Source organism: Ceratotherium simum, chromosome 23 (genome assembly GCF_057802395.1).
Source record: "Ceratotherium simum simum isolate JZ-2026a chromosome 23, ASM5780239v1, whole genome shotgun sequence".
Classification (NCBI taxonomy): domain Eukaryota; kingdom Metazoa; phylum Chordata; class Mammalia; order Perissodactyla; family Rhinocerotidae; genus Ceratotherium; species Ceratotherium simum.
This window is the reverse complement of record NC_141922.1, coordinates 1,256,125-1,274,074: the sequence shown is the minus strand read 5'-3', so window position 1 is coordinate 1,274,074 and position 17,950 is coordinate 1,256,125. Positions and strand designations below refer to the sequence as shown.

Below are 17,950 nucleotides of genomic sequence, written 5' to 3'. Positions count from 1 at the left end.
TTTTTTGGTCAAGTGTTCAAATCTTTTGTCTATTTTCTAATTGAATTATTTGTTTTCTTAAAGTTTAGAGAATTTTTCATATATTCTGGATACAAACACTTTGTCAGACATGAGATTTGCAATTATTTTCCCCCAGTCGGTAGCTTGTCTTTTCATTTTCTTAACAGAATTTTTCGAAGACCACGAAGGTCTGGGGTTCGTGCAGGGGAGGCTGAGCATTGGAGGCACTTAGGTAAGAAAAAAGATAAATTAACCAAGGGTCAGATCCTTCTTGCTTTTCTTCCTGTTCCAATCTGTGATTCCAGTAGTCCTCAGAGATTGACCCAGTCTTTACAGTAGTGGCTGAGGAATATTTTTCAATATTAATTTATATTTCTCTTGAATTTGTATATATGTAGGTCTAGATGAAACGTGCATTTGACTTAAGGAAAGGACTGAAAAAAAGCAACTTATAATTTTAGGCATCGGTTTAAAAAATTATCGAGGGCAAGTAGATGATACTGGTATTGACACGGTTAGAAAAGATAAAGGAGAACAAGCCAGAATTTTGGCCAAAAATCCAGAAGCATTTTTTGTGCTCTGTGTCCGTCACTGGGAGACCTGACCTCAGTTGTGCTGATCATGATGACATTCTCTGGGAAAATTAAAAGCTCATATACAATATTTTCTGCATCTTCCCAAAGAAACATATTGGAAAAACACATCACATTTGACCTTATAACCGCCCTTGGATATGTGTTGGCTGTGCTAAGTGCTTTAAAGCAAGTCGATTTAATTTAGATACTAGAAGAACTAGAAGAGTTAAGCAAAACACCCGGATGATTCTCAAATAGAGCAAATTATGGTCGCAAGTGGAAAACAACATTACTCTTGAATCTGCACCACCCACAGATATTTGAGATGGACTGTTGCTTATTAATAATATTGACAAAAGTTTAACAAAAAATCCAAGCTTGGCTATTCTACTTTTTTTTTTTTTTACAATTGATAAACCAATATTGATACATTATTATTAACTGAAGTCTCCATTGAATTGCTTTTGTACCTTTGTCAAAAATAAGTTGGGCATATTTGAGTGGGTCTATGCCTGGGTTCTTTATTCTGTCCCTCCACCAATGCCACATTGTCTTGATTATGGTGGCCATACAATAGGTCTTAATATCAGGTAGAATGATCCTCCCATTTTATTCTTCCTTTTTAAGAATTTTTTTGGCTACTCTAGGGCCTGTCCTGTCCATATACATTTTAGAATTAGCTTATCTGTGTCTACTAAAATTCTTTCTGGGATTTTGATAGGAATTACACTAAACCTTTAGATTAATTTGGGGACAACTGACAGCTTCACTCTGTTGAGTCTTCCAATCCATGAACGTGGTAAGTGTCTCCATTTATTTAGGTATTCTTTGAGCTCTTTCATCAGCATTTTGTAATTTGCAGCATACAGATTGTGTCCTTGTTTTGTTAAGAGAGGCAGCCCTCTCTCCCCTCAGACCTCTGTAAAAGGCCTCCTCTTCCAGGAAGCTTTCCCTGCCGTGCCTGGTGGGAGGGGGATCAGGAACGCTTCTTCAGGGCCCAGTGCCCCTCTTTGGCACTGCTGATTGTAATGGCCCCATGTGAATCCTTGTGTGCTCCCACATCTCACCCCCTGACCAGACAGAGCAGGTGCCTGTGAACCCTGCCCTTCGCCAACTCCAGTTAGATTGTTTCACTTCAAAATCCTTGCTCTGGCCGGGCTATTATAGTCATCACAACCCAGACGTGGACTTGGGGTCCACTGTGCAATTCCAGGAGGGGCGGACAGTCGGCTGCGAAGCAGAGGGTGGTTCTGAGGCAGGACAGCTGGCCCCACCGGGTGGCATTTGTAAGTTCCCACGGCAACCTGATGGGCAAAGGCGGGTGGCCCCTCCACAGTGACACACATTTGGGCACCTTCAGCAGATTCCTTCCCAGTAGACATGGCTGTAAGGGAAACCACGCAACTCAGAAAGCTTTTTGGTAGGCTTGAGATGAAGCATATGCAGTTTTGGATGCTTGTACTGGGTGGTGGTGGTACTCTCTGGAGGCCTCAGCCAGGACAGCCCCCACTGTCTCCGCAAAGCTAGGGTGGGCTCTGTCTCCTTCTCCTCTGTCAGGGTACTGGGGTCCCACTAAATGGCTCCACTTCATGGGTGCAGCCCCAGGCCTGTGTTGAATGCTGGGAGAGGCCCAGCTCTGCTCTGACCCCTTAGCTTTAACTCCATCCTATTTCTAGGTCTTAAATGGGGATGGGTGGGTATCTCTTTGCAGCCCTCACATGCTGACGACCATATCACATGTGATTTTCTTTCTTTTTTTTTTTAATAATTTTATTTATTTATTTTTCCCCCAAAGCCCCAGTAGATAGTTGTATGTCATAGCTACACATCCTTCTAGTTGCTGCATGTGGGACACGGCCTCAGCATGGCCGGAGAAGTGGTGCGTCGGTGTGCGCCTGGGATCCGAAGCCGGGCTGCCAGCAGTGGAACGCGCGCACTTAACCACTAAGCCACAGGGCCGGCCCACATGTGATTTTCTATATATCATCATGCTTAAATCACCATCGCTTCATAGTTTACCAGACACACATTCTCCCACTTACTATGGCTGCAATGCTGATTTCTTTTCACTACAGTTATTCTCAAGACACTACTTCGATGACAAGGCAGTGTGTGAAAGGGCAGATTGTTTAATTCATCTTATCAGAAATACTGGCTCCCCATATGGAAAAGAATTAAATTACATTCCAACATCTCATCATTTTCAGAAATAAATTCCAGATGGTTGGAAAGCCCAAGTGTTAAAAGTAAAAATTTAAAACCTCTCGAAGAAAAGACAACACTGTTAGGATCCTGTGACAGAGAGAGGAACAGAGAATACAAATGACAAAGGAGAAGACGGACAGATCTGACCACACCAGGCTTAGTGAAGGACGCATGGAACTCTGTGGAGAGATAAAGCCAGGGTATTTGCAACATATGTAATACGCAAATAATTTGTATCCAGAATAGAAAACAATCTCCACCAAATCACAAGGAAAAAGACAACAAACCCAGTGGAAAAATGGGTGAGATCATTTTACACAGATGGAGTTACCAAAGAAGTTTGAACACAGAGGCTTGGCCTGACAGGCAATCAGATTTGCTCAAACACTGGGAAGGGGTGGGGGCTGATGGAGGAGGGTCCAGGGGAACACTTTGGGGGGATGGAGATGTTCTACGTCTGGATTGTGGAAGTCACATAGGAGGATGCATTTGGCAAAACTCTATCAAATATATATATTTATTAAAAATAGCAGCATCTAATTGTTTGTAAATTATATCTTGGTGAAATTGGTAACAAAAACCAGGATACTGCTTCTCATCCCTTAGATTGGCAAATTTCAGAAAGTCAGATAATGTTAAGTGTTGGTGAAAATGTAGGGGAACAGAGATTGTCACACCACTAGAGGGAGTATAAATTCTGACAGCCACTCTCAAAAGCAACGTGACAGTACCTAAAATTAAAATTTGCACATTTCTAGGTATATCCCCTAGAGAAATCCTTGCTCACACACATGGGGATACTGTAAAAGGATCTGCTCTCCTGCATTATTTGCTACAGAGAAAAGCAGGAAATAAATGAAGTGTCCATTAATAAGGAGAGGTAAATACTGAGTGGGTATAGACATACAGCAGAACTCTGCACAGCTTGAGTGGGTGGACCACACTAGACCTCCATGTGTTAACATGGGGTGATTTTAAAACAATGCTGAGGGGCCGGCCTGGTGGTGTAGCGGTTCAGTGTGTGACCTCCGCTGAGGTCTGGCCTTGGGTTCAGGTCCTGGGCATACATCCACACACTGCTTGTCAAGCCACGCTGTGGCAGTGCCCCATATAAAGTGGAGGAAGATGGGCACAGATGTTAGCCCAGGGCCAGTCTTCCTCAGCAAAAAGAGGAGGATTAGCATGGATGTTAGCTCAGGGCTGATCTTCCTCACAAAAATAAAAAGTAAATAAATAAATAAAAATAAAACAATGCTGAGAGAAACCAGCCAATCGCAGAGTCAGATGATGGGCATGTCTGCTGTGTGAAGATTAAGATGCATGCACAGAATGATGCCATGTATTGTCTGTAGACGCTGTATGAGCCAGGTCAGCAGGGCCAGCCCGTCTTTTCGGTGGCTCCTGTGGATCCGTGGGGGACTTTTCTTCATGCTCATGCACGTTCCCAGGCTCCTTCCATTTTGCTCCTTTCTCCTCTAGGGCCCCTGAGTCCTCCAGAGGGTCTTCTGCAGCCCCAGCAGGTGGGGACCAAGAACGCAGGACACCATCCAGGCCATGTGTGCCACCTGGGCCACCAGCTGTGGTTTTAGTAGTTCCCCACTCACCTGCCCCCGCCCACGTGGAGCACTGCCCGTGGATGCGTGGATAAGGTGGGGCTTTCCGAATTCTCCCAGGAGCTCATCACCTATTTGGTTTTGGTAATTGGACACCCGATTTTCCACCCAGAGGTTGGGGCGGGGGGGGGGGGGGGGTGGCCATAGGCGGGATTTCCAGTGACTGTCCTCAGAGGCTACTTCTGCACCTGCAGAACCACACAGCCAGGGCTGGAGCGTGGCCCTGGAGGTGGTCGGCCCGGCCACGCACTAGCTGTGTGACCTCGAATGAGTGACCTGGCGGCTCCGGCTCCAGTCCCTAGTCTGCAGAAGGAAGATGTTAGAGGATCTTGCTCTTGGAGTGCAGCGAGCATCAACTAAGGGATCCTGTGAGAAGCACTCCATAATCGCTGGCTCTCACTGTCATTCCGTCGTCACCGCCTCCCAGCGTCCCTGCCCCTCCAGGAACCGTTCGGAAAGGAGGACACAGCCCTCCACGGGTCCCTCCACGCCAGGCCCTGCCCCCCCCCTGCAGCAGGGCTCTAGCCGGTCAGTGAGCGCGGCCGCTGCCGTGGTGAGGCTCGGTCCTCCGGGGGCCGATGCGCCCTCCCCACGGCTCCCCTGAGGGGCGGCTCTGGGCGCGGACCTGCAAGGCTCGGGCACGACGCGCGGGCGCCTCGGTGAACCTCCGGGGGACAGCGCGGCCTCGGTCGGTGCTGGCCTCCGCCGGGTTTTCAACGTCGGCACTTAGAACTCCCCGGAAGCTGACCCCTCGCATCCGTCTCCCCTTGGGGAACAAGCCACACTCACAAGCACGACAGCAGCCTGGCGTCCCGGGTGCGCCGCCCTCGCCCGGCCGGAAGCCCGCACCACCGAGAGGCCGGCTGGCCCCGGCGCGCCTAGAGCGGCACCGGAAGTCACCCGGGCGGAGCCTCCCGGTGACTTCCGGCCGCGGCGTGCTGGCGGCAGTGTGGGCTTTGTCGGCTGGCCTGAAGGGTGGGAGGCAGGGTTTCTCGCGCCGCTGGGCGCCGGTGAGTGGCGCGTTCCGGGCCGCGGGCGAGGGCGTGCCGGGTCGCCGGGTGGGCGGTGTGGTGGCGCCGAGCTGGCTGTGAGCGCGGCCTGCCCCGCACGGGTGTCCCGGGCAGCGGGGAGCCCCTCTCCCGCAGGCGTCGTGGCCTCCCCCGCGGGGCTGCAGGCGGCCGGTGGCGCGCAGCTCCTCTCCCCGAGGAACGTCATGTGAGTGGATACCCGGTTTCGCTCCCTTGGTTCCTTCCCCGCGTCCCGGGGTCACACACCAGGCCGTAGAGCCCCCAGCGGAAGCGTCTGTGTCGCAGTTCTAAGCCTGCTAGCCCCTTCGAGGTGGCCTGGGTAGGGGACAGGTGCGGGGAGTGCTCCTGTTGTGCTCTGAGCCTGCCTCCTCTGCCCGGAGCCCGAGCGAGCTCTCCAAGGGATGCTGGGAAGCGGGCCGGGCCTTGCGCCTCTTTGTGCTGGAGGAGATGCAGAGCCGGCGCCTTCTGCCCTGCTGCGGGTCGAGGTGGAGGGGGAACTGTGAGGAGCAGGATTTTCTCCAGCCCTTGGGCCTGAAGGAGAATTCCCAGGTGGGAAGAGGTGGTTTGGCTGCGCTGTGCTACCTCTTTTCTGGAGGTTTTCTTTCTCTGGAAGTCTTTATCAGTCCTAGTCGTGTCTGCTGATGTCAGGGACGACGTTTTACCCCTCACACTGGCGGGATCTTCGGGGCCTGAGGTTTCGCAGGAGTGTTAGCTGAGGCAGGTTCTGAACTCAGGCAGTTGTTTGTAGAGCTCATGCTCAGAGTCACCCTGCGGTACCCTCCCGCAGCACATCTTGTCCCTGATGTCTAGTCCCAATGAATGATAGAAATAAGTATCTTTTGCCTCCTAGGATCTGAGAGATGCCAATCTAACAGAGGTGGGACTTTTGTCCCTATGATAGAGGTAGCGTTGTAACAGTATCTTAATCCTGGCAATAACCACAGCACCCTCTTATGGGAGCTACAAAGAGGAATGGGGGGAGGGGTTGCTCTTTTTTTCCCCCACAAGTGTATGCACGTGACTCCAGCTTCTCCTGGAATGACAGTGGTGGATTCCTGACTCTCCTGGAAAGGTCTTGGGGATGATAGGGAGAGAGGGCAGCGCTGAGAAGGCCGAGACAACATTCATGAGCCAGAGATGGAAGGGGTGGTCAGGGAAGCAGCTGACCCGGAAGAGGGCAGTGCCACTGAGGCAGTTCAAGGAGCTGTCAGGCATGTCCAGTGCTGCCCTGAGTCGTGGAAGATGACTGATGAAAGGACACTGGACTTGTCAGGAAAGGAGATTGTCAGCGTCCTTGGGCAAAGCCCTGGGAGCAGAAACCAAGTGGCCATGGGGTGGTGTGGGGAGGGGGGGATGGCAGCTAGCAGCTGGTTTGGCCTTCAGCAAGTCACTTCCCTTAACCTCAAGGATGGTTGTGAGGAGGACGTAAGAAAACAAGACAAGCACCACCAGGCGGTCAGGGCCCTTCATCACTGCGGTGGCAGGAGCACAGGGTGAGGACAGTGGCAGCCCCAGGGCAGGCACAGAGGTGCAGATTCTCAGGGAGCCCTAGTCTCTGTCTCACTCAGGTTCCCCTTTGCTCTTCCTTGTTATTCCCAAGGGTGAAGCTCGGCAAACTTGCCTGCTTCCTCTCTTTAGGCCATAAGCAACAGATAGTGACTCTGGCTAACCTGCAAGTTCACGGCCATGACACCGCTTTACCAGTGCGGATGTGAAAACAGCTTCTAGTGCCTATGTCGGGCACTGGCCCCTCGCCACCTCAGAGCCACTCTGGGCTGCTCACAGGTTCCCACTCCCAGCTTAAGCTCCCACTTCATTTCCAGCACTGAGGATTGCCCCATTTCTCTCAGCATCAACTGTGTATTTAGACAATTTCATGTTACATTTTATCTAGCAAGTTCTATATGTTATAATAGAAAGGTGCACCATGTTAGCCCACTATGTTATGGAACCAGAAGTCTGGTATATTTTTACTTCCTTTTGTTCATTTCATTCAGGTTTCTTTAAATAAAAAGTATTTATTTAGTTGTGCTTGAGTTCACAGAATAAAAAGGAGCTAAGCAGAAACTTACAAGATTGCTGATTTTTAGGTAAATGTTTATTCAAAGCAAGATATATTTGATTTTAAAAACGTCCTTTAAAGTTAAAAAACATGAAAATCATTGAGAGGCCTGCACATGTTTTTAAAGCTGTATTCTTATAAACAGATGCAAGCTTGTTTTCAGGTTGTATAACAGTCCTTATAAACATAAAAATCAGGGACTGGCCCGGTTGCATAGTGGTTAAGTTGGCATGCTCTGCTTCAGTGGCCCGAAGTTCGCAGGTTCAGATCCTGGGCTTGTACCTACACACCGCTCATCAGACCATGCTGTGGTGGCATCCCACATACAAAAAGAAAGAGGAAGATTGGCAACGGATGTTAGCTCAGGGCCTATCTTCCTCACCAAAAAACAAACAAACAAAAGACACCATAAAAATCAGAAGACATCACTGACTTCCAAAAGAAAAAACCAACAATCTACCCCTCCTTTTTTTTTTTTTTAAAGATTTTATTTATTCATTTTTTTCCCCCCAAAGCCCCAGTAGATAGTTGCATGTCATAGGTTCACATCCTTCTAGTTGCTGTACGTGGGACTCGGCCTCGCGTTGGACGGAGAAGTGGTGCCTCGGGGCGCGCCCGGGATCCGAACCCGGGCCGCCAGCATCAGAGCGCGCGCACTTAACCGCTAAGCCACGGAGCCGGCCCTACCCCTCCTTTTTTTAATTAAGAAAAATAATGAGGCTTAAAACATAAGCCTAGTTTTATAATACTAATCTGAACTGAACTGATTTAAGCAAAATAATCTGTAAAAGTGACAGGTCACACTTGGGAAAGAAAAAGATCTTTCACAATGGGGGAATGGACACTGGAAGCAGCCAGACCTGGATCTGAACCTTAACTCTGCCACTTAGTGGTTTAGTGACCTTGGGTAATTGACTTTCTCTCTGTTTCCATTTCTTCATCTGTAGAATAGAGTAAATAATAGAGGTAACAGCTGCTCATGAGGTTTGGAGGAGAGCGTGAGACAGTGCCAGCCAGTGAGCACTGTGTCTGCTTGGGGTTCGGGGACCCTAATGAATAGTACCTCTCCTACCCTCCTGAGTTCTGTACCAGTAAGGCACATGGAGCACAAGTCACCTTGCTACTGGTCCTAGGCTAGGTTGGAGCGACATTGGGCTCCTCAGGCTGAATGTTGGTTAGATTTTCCTGCCGGCTCATGGGCAGCAGTGGATTACTGCAGCCTCTCTTCGGGGGTTCGCTAACACTCTAGAGCTGGGAGGAGCAGAACAGAACCCACCCCTGTGGAAGATGTTGGGCACTGCGTGCCTCGTTATTCTCCCAAACCTCTCATTCTGCTAGCTCATCCCACCGCTGGGGAGGAGAAAGGGGCTGGAAGGTGGCAGGGTGCTTCAGGGAACATCCCTCCTTGTGACTCCAGAGGTGGAGGGATGAATGCTCCCCCCGGTGCCTGGCCCGCTGTGGGACTCAGGGAGTATCTGTGATGGTGACGCCGTCCACAGCACCAGATGCGTCTGTGTGGATGAACTTGAAGAGCACCAGGGTATACTGTAAATGGCTGAAGGTGGCTGATGGATAGGTATAATGTGCTTCCAGTGTTAGTTTTGAAAATCATGTGTACATAGTAAATGTATAATTGTATTTAAGCAAAGGTCTAGATGAATGTGTATGAACTAAACAGCTAAGAGTAGTTATCTGTTGAATTGTTGGGAATTTTCATTGTCTACAATATATATCTTATGTTTTTAATCACTAAGAATTTAAAAGGTATAAAAGTAAAGTAATACAGGATATAAGACTGAGTTGTATGGTCCTGATTTCATAAAATATTGGTACAGAAGAAAGACCAGAAGAAAAACGTTAACCGGGGGTAATGTGAGTGGTGGGGGTAATCTGAGTGGTAGGGTTAAAGGTAATTTTATTTTTCTTTAAGTTTTTCTCAACTAGCATAATTTACCTTTATACCTTGAAAAGATAACTAGTGAAAAGTAATTTTTGTAAGCAGGAGAAAGATTTTTTTTTAAACCAGGTTAGTGGGCCTTTCACTTAGAACAACACTCTCAGTGAATGCCACCAGACGGTGGTCATAAATGCTGTGTTACAAAGCACCCTGCAGTGGGCCACTGCTGCAGGAAGTTGTATTGCCAGACTCATTAGGACACAAGTCTCCTAGGAATAGAAATGCCTCACCTAGACTTGTGTTCAGCTTCTCATTCTTGCTTTCAGTTACTGGTGTGTGCATTCTGTTTCTTAGCACAGGGAGCATTGCATCTGAATAGTCAGGTTGTCTATTAGTGTTATTTAAGCATGGGTCCAAGTTGCTGTAACAGAGATTCAAAGATAGTGTTTCCAACAAGAAACTTGATTTCTCGTGTTCCATCTCACAGGCAGACAGGTGGCTCTGCCCCTGGAGGTCTTCTGGGAGCCTGGCTGCTCTGTGTCATGGGCATGTCACCGTGGGGTGGGAGAGAGCATGTGGAAACAGGTGGCTCGCACACCTCCCTTCCGTTCCCATCTCATTGGCTGGATCTGTCACAGGGTCACACCTAACTATAGGGGACTCTAGGAAATGGAGTCATTTGCTGGGCGGTCATGTGCCCACTAAAATTTTCAGTGGAGTTTCTATCACTCAAGGGGAGCAGGGATCTTGGGCAGTCTTCATTCTCTGCCACAGTTGACCCTCGGCCATTCTTGGTCCCACACCGGGCCATACTCAGTTACTGCCTCCAGCCCAGAGCCAGGCCCTCTGGTGGCATGTGGCTCTCTACCAGGTGCCAGTGCAGCTTCACACAGTCACATTCTAGACTCAGACAAGTCCCGGCCTCCCCGATACTGTCTCCAGCACCCAGCAAAAGAGCAGGGTGACCGCATACATGCCCATTCAGGCGGGGAAGAACCCAGACCCACAGCAGTCACTGGTCCACAGCGGTTCCCAGTGGACTTTGCAAAGGTGTTCTGAACTGGTGGCCACTAAAGCAAAACAGTCCTAGGACCCCTGACCCAGCGGAAATGAAGACCTCCATCTACCAGGACAAGTACAAGGATGCTTACAGCGGCTCTCTTCATACTAGCCCCGAATTACCAACAGCTCAGGTGTTCCCAAGAGAGAAGTGGAAAGATAAATTGTGATATATTTATACAGCAGAATGCTGTACGTCAGTGAAGAACGACCTGCTGTAACGTGCCACACAGACGACTTTCACAGGCGTAATGTGAGTGTAAGCAGACACATCGTTTTGGGGTGATGAAAATGGTCTGGAATTAGTGGTGATGGTTCTACAACTTTAGGAATAGTCTAAAAACACTGAATTGGGCATTTTAAAATGGTGAGTCTTACGGTATGTGAATTACATTTCAGTAAAAAACGGGTACACGTAGAATAGAAAGCAGACACGTAAGAGAACATACTATGTGATTTCAATTAAATGAAACTCAAAACAGGCAGGACTCACAGTAAGAGAGATGGTTCCTCTCGGAGTGGGAGCCTTTCAGGTGACAGAAATGTTCTGTGTTGACCGGGGTGGTGGTCACACAGGGGTACCTGAGAAGTTCATCAGGATGTGTGCACTTTATGCAATTTGTAGCTCGTATAAAAGAGAAAGCCGTGTGGAAAGGATGGCGTGGGGTGGCTGTAGGCCATGGGTGACCTGGTGGCACTGCTGCTGCTCCCTAGGCTGTGCCCCTCCACCCCCGGCTCTGCTGTCACAGGTGCCTCCCTGTCCTTGGCGGTGCCTCCTTGTCCTTGGCGGCCACGCTGGAAATGGGTTTTGGAGGGTGTCCCTCTGTGGCGCTGCACAGCAATCAGTGTGCTTCCCACCACTGCAGATTGGGGGCGAGAAGTGATCGTGTGGGGTTGTCTTGGATGGCGCTCCCTGGAAGTGGAGTCAGCTGAGGAGAGATCCTATGTGACACACACCTGTGGGGAAGGTAGGATTGGGCAATGGAGTCGGAACTGAGGCTGCGGCTGACCCCCTTGGAGCCCTGCAGCTGGGATGACGCTTCAGAGTTGCCCCCCGTGGAGGCCAGGGCACTTGGCTTCCCTGATTGGCCAGCACTGGCTGGGGTGTGGGAGGTGGAGTTGTGAGATGGTCCTCCAAGATCCCGGCAACTCCTCCCAGCTGCCGTGGAGGGATTTTGCGGATGTGATTAAGGTCCCGGGTCAGCTGATGTAAGGTGGGGAGATTGTCCAGGTGGGCTGACTTAAGCGTTCAAGCCCTTGGAAAGCAGGATATGCTGTAGCTGGTCGCAGAAAAGAAGTCAGAGAGGGCTTCTATGAGCTATTTCTGCTGGAAGATGTAGGTGGCCCTTAGGGGTGAGAGCAGCCTCTAGCTAACAGCCAGCAGGGAACTGATTTCTGCCAACAATCTGAATGAGTTTGGAAACAGGTTTCCCCAGAGCTGGCTGACACCCTGAGTGACCCTGAACGGGTGTCCCAGTCATACTGGACTGCAGCAGTGTGAGATGACAGATGTGTGCTGTTTTCTGCTGCTAAGTTTGTGGTAAATTGTTATCCAGCAATGGATAACTAAGAGTGGGCCTTCCCTGGGAGAGGGCATGACCTTGGGTGGGGCGGATTCCTGCCTGAAGGCAGTTCCTAGTGTGAGAATTCCAGAGCTGGAGGGAGGGCATCACTCTGAAGAGGGGAGCTGGGCACAGCACCCCAGTAACTGTGTAAGGTTAAATAAACACTGATTGAACAAGCTTTTCCAAGGTAAACACACCTGTGGAATGCAGACCACCGTGTAGATCACTAGAACCCCCAAACCCCTGTCCCCCTGTCAGTCATTATCTTCTCCCTTCGAGATCATCAGTGTCTCGATTCCCCCACCATGGATTGGTTTTGTCTGTTTTTGAACTTCATATGAATGGAATCCAATATGAACTCTGTTGTGCCTGGCTTCTTTTGCTCAACAGTACGTCTGTGAGATTCATCTGTGCTTGTGTGTGGCAGTTCTTTTTCATTGCTATATATTATTCCCTGGCAGGAGTACTCGTCAATTTATCCATTCCTCTGTTGATGGATATTTTGGTGGTTGTGAATAGTGCTGCTGTGAACATTCCAGCTGTAGATTCCTGCAGGGCAGGCTTGGTGTCACTGACTAGACGAGAGGGGTGGCTTTAGTGCACAAGTGGAGGTGTTTAAATTGGATAAAGAACAATTTAACCCATGTAATGAGGGAGGGCATGGTGTGGATACAGGCACAGGTAGTTGGTAAATATGGGAGGAAGTGGACATTATCCTCTTGTTGCTTCTATTTTCTCATTGAAATAATAAGCAAGGTTATCAGCTGAGAGGGAGGAGGGAGTGTTGGACACTTAAGAAGAGGAAGAAGCAGGAGATGGTCTTGTAGGAGAGCTAGGGGAGTGTAGAAACTGCTGGCAGCTCTCAGGGCCCTGTTAGGCAGGGGTTATAACTGTAGAGAGCTCAGTCAGCATGGATGCCAGCACGGATCAGGAAACAAACTGAATGCAACCTGAGTTGAGGTTTTCCTACGCAAGTATGATAGAGGAAGCAAAGGGCAGGGGTATTAGAATTAATATGCAAGAGAATGATTATAAAATACAATCTACAATGAATACAATCCCGTAGGCCATGGGGTCTCGGCTGGGTAAGGAGGGAAGGGAGGACACTGAAGGGATGAAGGGCAATGAAGAGGTGATAAGATAGATAAATTGGTGTTTCTTTGGAAATATGTCTTGAGCTTTGGAGTCCAAGCCATATCCCTACCCATCTGCCACCAGGCCGGTCTGTCCCCTGGAGTTGGATGTTAGAGACGGTGCCCCCAAGGAGCCTTCCCAAGTGGGAGAGGCTGGTTTGGGGTGGGGGCGAGCACTGTGGCGGCAGGGTGCTGGGCCAGGAGTGTAGGCAGAGGGAACAGTTTCCTCTCTCCCATTCCTTGGATATGTGTTTTATCCTCATCTATTCCAGCAGATTCCTTTCTTTTAGTGAAGGGGAATGATGATCTTATGCTCTTTTATTTCAGATGATGACATAGGAACTGGTGACAAGAAGGTGACTGTGGAGCCTGAATTTCTGAGGATGGAAATCTGCATAAGACAGTGTCAGAAACACTCACAGTGATGGAGCCCCCCACCTCTGAGTCTAGGGGGTGCCCTGAACTCAGACTAGGGGTGCTGTTGGGAAACCCAGAAGGGCAGAGCCTGCAGAGCTCCCCCTCCCAGGAGGGAGGTTTCAAGCAGGTGACAGTTACCCATTGGAAGATCCAAACAAGAGAGGCAGCCCAGGCGGGCAGTATATCAGGCGGAGGCCCAGTTCTGAGATCTAACCTGCTCATACTTGAAAGAGAGCTTGTAGAAGGGGAGGCCCACCCATGTGAGACTTGTGGCAAAAGCTTCCCATTTAATTCGGACCTAATTGGACATCAGATTTCTCATACTGGGGAGAAACTTTACAAATGTGATCAATGTGGGAGAGGCTTCAGCCAGAGCTCCCACCTTGCTGAGCATCAGAGAGTTCACACTGGAGAGAGACTCTATGTGTGTAACGTGTGTGGGAAAGATTTCATTCACTATGCAGATCTTACTGAGCATCAGAGTGCACATGCAGGGGAAAAGCCATTCAAATGTGCGCAGTGTGGGAAAACATTCTGTCACAGCTCAGACCTGATTCGACACCAGCGAGTTCATACCCGAGAGAGACCTTTTGAATGCAAAGAGTGTGGGAAAGGCTTCAGTCAGAGCTCACTACTTATTCGACATCAGAGAATTCACACAGGAGAAAGACCCTATGAATGTAATGAATGTGGAAAATCCTTCATCAGGAGCTCAAGCCTTATTCGACATTATCAGATCCACACAGAAGTGAAACAGTATGAGTGTAAGGAATGTGGGAAGGCCTTCCGTCATCGCTCAGACCTCATCGAACATCAGAGAATTCACACTGGAGAGAGGCCCTTTGAATGTAACGAATGTGGAAAAGCCTTTATTCGGAGTTCAAAGCTTATTCAGCATCAGAGAATCCATACTGGAGAAAGGCCTTATGTATGCAATGAGTGTGGAAAGCGTTTCAGCCAGACATCAAACTTTACTCAGCATCAGAGAATTCACACTGGAGAGAAACTCTATGAATGTAATGAATGTGGCAAAGCTTTCTTTCTGAGTTCATACCTTATTCGACACCAGAAAATCCACACTGGGGAGAGGGTATATGAATGTAAGGAATGTGGGAAAGCCTTTCTCCAGAAAGCGCATCTCACGGAACATCAGAAGATCCACACTGGGGACAGGCCCTTTGAATGTAAAGACTGTGGGAAAGCTTTCATTCAGAGCTCCAAGCTTCTTCTGCATCAGATTATTCATACTGGAGAAAAGCCCTATGTATGTAGTTATTGTGGGAAAGGCTTTATTCAGAGGTCGAACTTCCTTCAACACCAGAAAATTCATGCTGAAGAGAAACTCTATGAATGTAGTCAGTATGGGAAAGATTTCAACTCAACCCCAAACTTTAAAAATAATCAAGGTATTCACCAAGAGGGACTTCCCTTGAGTAAGAACCCCATACATTTGGGTGAGAAGTCTGTAGGTCAGGGAGAACATACAGATAACTTATGAATTGATTATTTTCCAACTCAATGAGTGATGTTTGGAAGTGAGTGGCATGAGTCCTAATTCATGTGGCTTTGGATGTGTCAGCATTTCCTGAAGTCACAGGTGGGGCCGCTTTAGGAGTGGGCTACCACCTACCACTTTGCAGCAGTGCTGGACTGCTGTCCTCCTCAGCTAGGAACACGTATGCGCAGGAGAGCTACAAGACTGGACACCTGACTCTGAGCTGGAACAATGTGGGGGGAGGAGCTAGGTCTCCAGGTTTCTATATTTTATTGCACAATTACAATTCACCCCTGAGTTAAATCCCTTTTAAAGCAGAACTGCGTACAGGTGTACCTCAGAGATATTGCAGGTTCCATTCCAGACCACTGCAATAAAGCGAATTGCAATAAAGCAAGTCACACAAATTTTTTGGTTTCCCAGTGCATATAAAAGTTACGTTTACACTATACTGTAGTCTATTAGGTGTGCGTTATGTCTAAAAAAAACAATGTACATACCTTAAATTAGAAAATATTGCTAAAAAATTCTAACCATCATCTGAGCCTTCAGTGAGTCATAATATTTTAGTTGGTGGAGGGTCTTGTAGAAAACACGGTATCTGTGACACAGTAAAGTGAAGTGCAATAGAATGAGGTATGCCTGTAACTAACCTTACTACTTAAAAGAATTTTCTGTAGCAAATTTTGATCAAAAAGGCACGTTGGAGAAAGACAAGTTTCTTATTTAAAACCACAGATTGGTTCCCTGTTGTCCTTAGCGTAAATTCCAAGCTCCCTGCCCTGCATCCAAAGGCCTTCTGCTTCCTGGAGCCTCGTCCCCCACCACTTAGCTCCCTGCTATCTAGTTGTCTCTGCCGCAGCACTCACTGCCGCATGTGCCCACTTACCCAGCTCTGCCTGCTGCATACCTTTGTCCTCTCTTTACCTGGCTAAGTCCTCATCACCAGTCAGGACCCATCTCAGGCATCATGCCAGACTCAGCCAGCTATCCCTCTGTGCTGCTGCTGCTAGTGCTCACCTGTTACTGCACTTAAAACTTTGATCAGTTATGTTTTTATATACTCTCTTTCATTGTTACACTGTTAATTCCTTAAGGACAGCGATCATTATCTGATTATGTGTCCCTGGCGTCTGGCGCAGTGCAATAAAAAGCACACCCCAAATCTGTGTAATTGGCAACTCTCTTGCTTTGTCCTTTCTATATTGCTATTTTTAAAATTTTTGTATTTTTGTTTTGTGTAATCAGTATAATTTACTGGTCTACTGGAAATATCTCCTCTCTTAGCCCTGTTGATGTCTTCTGCTTGTACTCAGAAGTTGCAGGCAATAGCCAGTATAAGACTAGCACCCCTCATATTTATTGCCTTTAGAGCTCACCCATGACTGTCCACTTGCTTTTGGAGAGCAGTGTCTACACTTAATTGTGTATTTTTCTAATTCACTCAAGGGGCACACAACTCCAGGGCACTACACAACTTTTTTGTCTTAGCAGTTCCATGATTGAACTCAACAATCTGGTCATTTTCCCTGCTCTCCCTTGATTTTGTCATTTATTTGAAAATGTATTGATACCTATAAGGACCAGTGGTAAATAATGGGAGAACAGAGATGAGTAAGACACCAACCCTTCTGAAGTTGTCCAAAATCTGATGGGGAAGACAGAAAGATCACGGTGCACAGAGTGAAGTGTTGAAATGGAAGCGTGTTCCTGGTTGTGTAGGAGCATAGGTAAGGAGGTGACTGATTTGTCATGGAGGGTCTGGGAAGGCTTCATGAAAGAGTTGACATTTGAACTGGTCTACAGAGAAAAGTGGACATTTGTCAGCTAGAGAAGAGAAGAAAGAATGATCTGGAAGAGGGAAGCCGTGCAGAAACGGAGGCATGACCAATTTCTCTTAGGCAGGGCGGTTCAAAAGCAGGCAGTGATTACACAGTGATCACTGTCTAGCAAAACTATTGTTGCCTCTGAATTTCTTTTATCTGAACATTAACCAAAACAACCAGTTTGCAAACAATATAAAACAATTTTTTGCCCATGAGGGCATGTTTTGAGTTTAACAAATTCCAGCAACCCTAGAAGCCTTGAGGGGGTAAATAATTTAAAAACAGCATACAGTACTCCATCTTCTGGAAAACTCACCATTACTAAAGATGTTTCAAATGGCACAGAAACAGATATTACCAGGCCATTTTAATCAACTTTGTTGAGGTCCAATTTCCATACAGTAAAACACCTATCTTAAGTGTACAGAGTTTTGACAAATCCATACACATGTGTAACCACCATCACAATCAAGGAAAATATTTCTGTTACCCCAAAATGTTCCCTTTTGCCCTTTCCCCATTAGTTCCACCACATCCCCGAGTAACAACCTTCCATCCGTGTAGATGAGCTTTGCTTGTTCCAGGTCTTCATATCAATGGGTTCATGTAGTATGTTCTCTCGTGTGTCTGCTTCTTTCTCTTTGGCATGTTTTAAAGACTCAACCAAGTAGTTATGTGTTTCAGTAGCTCTTTCTCTCCTGAGTAGTATTCCATTGTATAGATTAGCCATCATTTGTTATTCATTCATCTGTTGATGGAAATTTGAGTTTCCAGTTTTGGCTCTTGTGAATAAAACTGCTGCGAGCATTTGTGTAACAGTATTTATTTGGACATGCCTCTTTATTTTTCTTGGGTAAATGCCTGGGAATTTAATTGCTGGGTTATAAGTACGTTTTTAGCTTTATAATAAATTGCCAAGAAGTTCTCGATAGTGGTTGTACCATTTTACACTCCTGCCACAGTGTGTCAAGGTTCTATTGTTCTGCGTCCTTGTCAGCACTTAGTATTGTCACTCTTCTAAAATTTAATCCATTCTAGTGATGTATAACGATGTCTCTTTGTGCTTCTGATTTGT

General features: G+C 47.7%; 1 protein-coding gene across 3 annotated transcripts; it reads left to right on the top strand.

Annotated features, from left to right (window-relative positions):
- The first annotated feature begins 5,317 nt into the window (after positions 1-5,317).
- Positions 5,318-17,696, top strand: ZNF623 (zinc finger protein 623). 3 transcript variants are annotated; one of them, XM_004444142.3, is made up of 2 exons: positions 5,318-5,403; positions 13,465-17,696. In XM_004444142.3, the coding sequence occupies exon 2, from the start codon at positions 13,562-13,564 to the stop codon at positions 15,050-15,052; it is 1,491 nt and encodes a 496-aa protein (XP_004444199.2). In that variant the 5' UTR covers positions 5,318-5,403; positions 13,465-13,561; the 3' UTR covers positions 15,053-17,696. The 3 variants fall into 3 exon arrangements, with proteins under 3 accessions (XP_004444199.2, XP_087303484.1, XP_087303485.1); XM_087447358.1 differs by lacking the exon at positions 5,318-5,403 and adding an exon at positions 5,436-5,608; XM_087447359.1 differs by lacking the exon at positions 5,318-5,403 and adding an exon at positions 8,093-10,692.
- Positions 17,697-17,950: the final 254 nt, after the last annotated feature.